Source organism: Sceloporus occidentalis, unplaced genomic scaffold (genome assembly GCF_023333645.1).
Source record: "Sceloporus occidentalis isolate IW3139 unplaced genomic scaffold, rSceOcc1.0.p SCAF_7, whole genome shotgun sequence".
NCBI classification, from domain to species: Eukaryota; Metazoa; Chordata; class Lepidosauria; order Squamata; family Phrynosomatidae; genus Sceloporus; species Sceloporus occidentalis.
The window spans coordinates 34,835,384-34,842,876 of NW_028316987.1; the positions used below are offsets into that span (position 1 = coordinate 34,835,384).

The 7,493-nt window shown below is 40.1% G+C and overlaps 1 protein-coding gene across 2 annotated transcripts; it reads left to right on the forward strand.

Annotated features, from left to right (window-relative positions):
* Positions 1-1,090: 1,090 nt before the first annotated feature.
* Positions 1,091-7,108, forward strand: YAE1 (YAE1 maturation factor of ABCE1). Of its 2 annotated transcripts, none has more exons than XM_089532573.1 (3): positions 1,091-1,299; positions 3,266-3,387; positions 4,712-7,108. In XM_089532573.1, exons 1-3 carry the CDS (start codon positions 1,177-1,179, stop codon positions 5,130-5,132), a joined length of 666 nt encoding a protein of 221 aa, XP_089388699.1. In that variant the 5' UTR covers positions 1,091-1,176; the 3' UTR covers positions 5,133-7,108. The 2 variants fall into 2 exon arrangements, with proteins under 2 accessions (XP_089388699.1, XP_089388700.1); XM_089532574.1 differs by lacking the exon at positions 1,091-1,299 and adding an exon at positions 1,309-1,410.
* The last annotated feature ends 385 nt before the right edge of the window (positions 7,109-7,493 follow it).

Genomic DNA, 7,493 nt, shown 5'->3' on the forward strand with positions numbered 1-7,493 from the left:
TGCAGCTTTGGTGCAGCTTCCGGATTCTTAGGATGCATGCATCATTTAAACAGCATACCTCCAAAGAGACCCGAAGCAGCTTTATTTTGGCAGTCTGTAACAGGCCATAGAATCCTAGAGTTGGAAGAGACCACAAGGGCCATCCAGTCCAACCCCCTGCCATGCAGGAAATCTACATATAGAATCATAGAGCTGGAAGAGACCACAAGGGCCCAGATTGGCTGGAAGCAGCTTCGTGGGCGTCTAAGGCAGCCCAAAGCTGGCCAGAAAAGGAGCGTCAAAAAGTTGCTCCTTGCAGCAGCGGCTGGCCTTGGGACTGCAGTGTCCAATCGCCACAGTCCCAGGATGACCGGAGGGCACTTGGGACTGGAGTGGCCAGAAGCCACTCTCCAAGCCACCGGTCTGCTTCATCCATAACTGAAAGAAACTGGCAGCATGAGTTTTGGTAGAGTTAAGTCTGCTTCCCCAGATCTAGGAAAGCTCCTGCTGCCAATTTCTTTCAGTTAATCTCAAAGGTGCTACAAGATCTCTCTAAATATTGTTGTTGTTGTTGTTGCATTTAAATGCATCTGAGGAAGTAGGCTGAAGCCTAGGAAAGCTCCTGCTACCAACTTTTTCCTTTCAGTGAGTCTCAAAAGAGCTACAAGCTATCTCTCTCTCTATTGTTGTTATTGCATCTAATGCATCTGAGGAAGTAGACTTTCGTCTAGGAAAGCTCCTGCTGCCAACTTCTTCCTTTCAGTCAGCCTCAAAGGTACCACAGGATCTCTCTCTGCTTAATGACAAGAAGTCATTAGCAGCCCTAATAAATGGCATCACCCCCAACAGGGACACACTGTTTCTGCTTATGGGCCACACAGCTAGCTTTTAATAATAATAACAATAACAATAATTAATAATTTGGAACATCCCTAAGCTTGTAATTAATCTGAAGCCTTTGCAACCATGAAGGTAACAAAACAGAGCTGCTTCAGGCCACGCCTCCTTCTCTCCCTCTCCCCCCTCCCTTTGCACAGAACCCGGAAATGCCTCAAGTCCACACTCTCCCTCCCTCCCCGGAAGTGACGTCATTACCGGAAGTAAACCGGAAGTGGTCCCGTTTTTGGAAGGCAACCTGTTTTGTCTCGTCGCTGCCTGCCATAAGACATCGCTGGCTGCCTGCCAAGCGGAGGGGGCATGTCCTGGGTGCCAGCCTTGGCTCAGCTCCGCGGCAACGACGCCGACGCCTTTGACGAAGATGTGGATGAGATGGAGCTCGCCCAGAAGGAGTGGAAGAGCGCCATGGAAAGGAGGGTCCAAGTGGGTGCAGACTGGGGTAGCTTGGGCTGCCTCCATATTGTGGCAGTAGTCATGTTTGGCCTGGATCTCTGGCTGGCATCTTCAGAGAAGGCTGGCATGAAAGAGAGGGGGGTATATACTGTGTATATATACTCTGTGTGTGTGTATAGTGTGTGTGTATATATATATGTATGTATGTACTGTGCATACATATATATATACATACACACACTATATAAATACTGTATATATAGTGTGTGTATGTGTATATATATATATATATATATATAGTATGTATGTGTGTGTGTATATATATATGTACTGTATATATATATATATACACACTATATATATATAGTGTGTGTGTATCTATATATATATATATATAGTATGTATGTGTGTATATATATATGTACTGTGTATATATATATATACACACTATATATATATATATATAGTGTGTGTGTGTATATATATATATAGTATGTATGTGCGTGTGTATATATATGTACTATATATATATATATACACTATATATATATAGTGTGTGTATATATATATAGTATGTATGTGTGTGTATATATATATGTACTATATATACATACACTATATATATATATAGTGTGTGTGTGTGTATATATATATATATATATAGTGTGTGTGTGTGTGTGTGTGTATATATATATATATATACACACTGTGTGACCCCGGTTATTGCTTATCCTCCCACCCTGAGGCCTTGCCATTCAACAACAGAACAATACACAGATTAACATGGAAATCACAGCTGCAGGGGAAACGCCAGGAATAAACTCTCCTAGAACATGGCCACATAGCCCAACCCCCCCCCCCAAGTACAAATAACCAATCGTGCCCCCTTTTAAGGGATGTATTAAAACACTGAGTCAACAGTGTGGTGCAGCAGCTAACAAGGCCAGTGCAATTTTAGGCTGCATCAATAGAAGTATAGTGTCTAGATCAAGGGAAGTCATAGTGCCACTCTATTCTGCTCTGGTCAGGCTCCACCTGGAATACTGTGTCCAGTTTAAAAAGGATGTTGAGAAACTGGAGCCATGTGTCCAAAGGAAGGCGACTAAAATGGTGAAAGGTCTGGAAAATATGCCCTGTGAGGAAAGACTCAGGGAGCTGGGGATGTTTAGCCTGGAGAAGAGAAGGTTAAGGGGTGATATGATAGCCCTGTTTAAATACTTGAAGGGATGTCATATTGAGGAGGGAGCTAACTTGTTTTCAGCTGCTCCAGAGACTAGGACCCGGAGCAGTGGATGCAAGCTCCAGGAAAAGAGATTGCACCTCAACATTAGGAAGAGCTTCCTGACAGTAAGGGCTGTTCGACAGTGGAACACACTCCCTCGGAGTGCAGTCTCCTTCCTTAGAGGTCTTTAAACAGAGGCTTGATGGCCATCTGTCAGGGATGCTTTGATTGTGATTTGTGAGGGGGGGGGGGGGGGAAATGCAGGTCCCTATGGGAAAATCATACATGTCCATAGAGAAACCATACTTGCTCATGTTTCCCTATGGGCAGGTATGGTTTGTCAGCAGGCAAGCATGGTCATTTGTTTTAGTACATCCCCCTTGTTAAACCTATATCACTGGAAGGACTTTTATTTAAAAATGATTAAAACATAAAACAAACAGTATCAGATAACATGTAACTTAAGGATTAAAATAACTGACTTGGTGCACCTATTACTGAATGCTATCTCATCTGGTCTAAAAATGACTCAGGAGCCCTTGGCGATAAGATATTTTAAATAAATAAGAAATAATACTTTCCAATTAACATGCTGTCTTCATAAAGTTGGGTAGTTGGCGTTTGTTGTTGTTGCTGTGCACCTTCCAGCCATTTCTGACTTATGGCTACCCAATCATTTTAGTTTATGGTGTATTTGAATAAGTTACATACCGATGAGTACTGCACTTTTTGCATTCTAGTTTTAAATCACTCTTTTTGTTACTTTGCTTAAAGGAAGGCTATAGGGAAGGAATTGAAGCTGGGAAAAAGGTGACACTTCAAGAAGGCTTTAATCAGGGATATAAAGAAGCAGCAAGGATGATGTTTTCCTGCGGCCAACTGAAAGGAACATTAAGGTATGTTGTGGAAATCTAATGCACATGTTCTTTTATGGAGTCCAAAAGCTCAATTGACTAATCTCTGCAGGCTAATAGCTAAATATGATGCTCACTTGAATTCCCTGTCATTTTGTTAAATATAGATGCTAGGTAGCATGTATAGATGTATACATGCTACCAAACTAAAACTAGTGAAGAAGTGTGGATGATGTTAATAAGAGCTACTTTAGTTAGCAGAAGATGACAACTTGCATCTCCTTTGAGCTTTCTCCATTCATAAAGCCACTATCATCTTCTCTATCCCATTACCTTGAAAGCCCACCTCTATTGTTTGTATAGTAGGAGGAGAAAAATAAATCCTACAGATACCTTTTAGTTCAGAGTTGTTATATACACTTGCTGAAAACCTGTATGATCATTACATACTACATAGCACTGTAGTTACAATGCTACATAGTGGATTCCAGCTAGACCTACCCCCACACTTACTGGTAAGCAGTTACTGGATTCAGCAAGGGTCTATTCCCCTGTCATTGGAGAAGCATCTTCCTGTCTGCCCATCCCTTTTCATGAGTGATCTCCGGAATGACAACCAGATAAAGGACCCCATCATGAGCAGGGGTGGGAACATCAGACATCTGCTTCTCAGTTGACAGACATATGGACCCCCATCAATCCCAGCAACTATTTGCTAGTAAGTAGAGTTTGGGGGACTTTCATGATCCCTACTTAGCACCTAAACTAGGTGCCCCAGTTTGCAGAAGATAACAACTTCCATCTCCTTTGAGCTTTTCCATTCACAAAGCCACAATCTAAATTAGGGCCTGTGTAGGGCCTGTGAATATGTAGCAGTTATGAATATAACTGTAAGTTATGTATTCAGAACTGCCCAACAGAACTTTGGCCAATGTCCTTTGCCTTTGTGTTGTTTTATCAAAAGTAGACTTTAGGGAACTTGACATTTTAATGAAAATATAATCTGTGTCAGGCATTTGCAAGAAAGAAACAGTTTCTATTTGAAAATATATTTTGTGCTTGGTGTTATGGTTTTTAGGTGTCTTGTGGAGATGCCAGCCACAGAGGCTGGCGAAACGTCAGGAAGAAACTCTTCCAGAAAATGGTGACGTAGCCCGAAAAACCCACAAAAAACTATGTTTTGTGGAGAACTTGAAATCAGAATACTAAACAGTTCCATGTTAACATTCTAGTATGTTGCTTTAAATCTGAGTGAAAATAAAAAACACAAACAAATTACAGTTGGTAGTGTTTTATAAAATCATATTTTTGAATGCAGTCTTAAATATCCATATTTTAATACGTAGGTTTCTTTTTTGAATTTTAGTGCTCTCTCATCTTGGTGTCAACACAATGGATGCAATTCTACAACGGTAAATGAGGTTACTGAACTACTGAAAGAATTAAGAAAATATGAAGAGTATGTGCTTAAGGATTTTAACCATACCCAACCGCAGACACATGTTGGAGACTTGCAGGATACCATTGAGGCCATGGATCTTGGTCACACATGCAGTGGTACTACAACTGCAAGTATCTGTGAAAATGGCACTGCATTCAGTGGACATCACTGTAGGAACAACAGTGGGACTGATTCTGTCCAAGGTGAATGTTGTCGAAAGAGAAAAGAAGGCAGAGACTTCAGAAGGCCATCCCTGACTTCGCTAAAAGAAAAAATAGTCCGTTTAGTGGAGAAGTTAGGTTTGAACTCAGACACAATTGGACACATCCACCTGTTGCAAACTTAGTTCATGGCATGAAATACAATTTATGGATAAATCCTTTTTGTGAAGGAATGAAGCCACTTCAGCAAAAACAAAGTGTTCTTTATTTATATAGTGGGCCAAATCTGTGGTACTACATTGATATGGTTTATGTTTATAGTCAGCCCTCCACATTTGTAAGGGATAGGAGCTTAGCATCTCCACAAAAGTAGAAAAAATGTGAATACAGCTGCCACTGCCAATCCACTTCTAAAGTTGCTGTGTGTGCAGAACTACTTTGGTTTTCAGTTTTTGAGAGAATTGCAGTTTATAGCCTCAGTTTTAGATGTTGAATAAAGAGTTCACTGAAATTCTCTTGGAGCTCAAAACTTTGATCATCCACTGAACAGAAGTGAAAAAAAGCATACTATAACAATTTTCTAGCAGCAAGACAGTTTTAAGAATTATAAAAAGCTATCCCTTAAATATGAATAATTTCCAGTTTCTGGATTTGTCCTTCCCACTCCACAGAAAGCCATTTTCCCTCACCTGCATAGTGGGAACAGTTCACATGTTCATGCTGTTATGGAATGCAACCCCCAACAGTCCTAGCTAGTGATAGCTCTAGCCAGTGATAAGGAATGCTGGGACATGCAGTCAAACAACATTATTCCTATCCCTTTGCAGATAAAATCACTACAGGTGAAGTTCCTTATCATCTGAAGTCAGTTCAGGCAATACTTTCAAAAAGACACATTCACACAACTCCCCAGATATCAAGCATGAACTTGACTCTGAGTTTGTTTTTGTTTTTTTAAAATGTAGTTTTTAAAGTGTTTTTATCTTCTGAGCCACCCTGGGAGAAAAGCAGCATAAAAATGAAATAAATAAATACGTAATCCGTTCAGTGTTAATTGAGACCAAAGGTATGCAAGATAAGGAGCACAGAACTCATGTGTATGGTCAGGCAGCACTGTGAGATGGAGTGGGCCTGCCTGTGCTTCCCAGCTTCTTGTGGGAATCCCTCTGAACTGTTTGTATCACAACATAATGTATGAAGCTGTACATTTGAGACAAGGTGGCCAAATGCTCACAGAATATTTTAATATGAGAAAAGTGTAATAAAATTGAATGTTCATCCCACAGGAGAGGGGGGGAATATGTGGCCTTGCAGGTGGTGTTGGACTGTGGTTCCCAGAAGATATAGACAGTGTTCTCAATAGTGGGAGCTGAGGTCCAATATCATCTGAAGAGCTACAGCTTGCCCACACACCTTAGATGTTAATTCCATACCATTCTGAAAGCTCAGGAAAGGCATTACCATTTAATACACTCTTCGTGATACTACACATAGCTATGTGCTGTATTTCCAACTATAGATGCCTGGCACTAGATGTACATTTATACCAAATTAGCTATGCTGTATCTATATGCTGATCCACTTAACCTACTATTTTGACTCCCCAATAATAACAAAAAGAAGAGAAACATATTAGAAACTCACAAAACAAAAAGGGAACATAAGAGTGAGCATGGTGTAGTGTTTTGAGTGTTGGGCTATAACTGAATCCTCACTCGGCTATGGAAATCCATTTGTTGATCTTCAGCAAGTCACACTCGGCTTCAGAGGAAAACAAATACCCCCCCCCCCCGAACAAATTTGCCAAGTAAACCCTGTGTTAGATTTGTCTTAGGTCTCTATAAATTGAAAATGACATGAAGGCACACAACAACAGGAGAGGTCAGTGGAAGAAACCAATTATTTAGTCCTAAATTCATTTATTTATCCTAACTAGAGGAATCTCATTGAATCAATAGAACTTATATAAAAATTGGCTCAGTGGGTCTATTTTAGTTGGGACTGATACATTGATTTAGCTCCAAGTGGTAAATGTTAGAAAGTTTGGTAGTTGTTTCTTAATGTGTACTAAACTGTAAAAGCCCTTTCATGTATACTTTAATTTTTTTTACAAATATTTATAAAATTGATCACAGAACTTCAAGAGAAGTGCACAACAATAAATTACCATTGAATATAGTATTGGTGTTGTTCATAAAATTACCTGGGGAACGCTTATAAAGATAGATGATTTCAGTTTCAGCCTAAAAATGAAATTTTTTGAAACGTGGAATATCAGCAAATGGAAGAGTAGTGGATGGCACAATGCTAAATTACACTGGGCTTTCTTTGTTACTGAGAATGCTTTGAAATCTTTTTCAGACCATGCTGATGAACTTACAAGGTAGTACATGTTCTTGACCCAACCTCCTTGTCCCTATATATTTGAGTGGCACTCAAGCAATATGAGGTATATGTGGATAAATGGATACCGGAGATCTGATATAGCAAGATATAAGACGTTAGCCTTAGCAGGGAGGCACACTTTGGACTCGCTATCAGGTAGC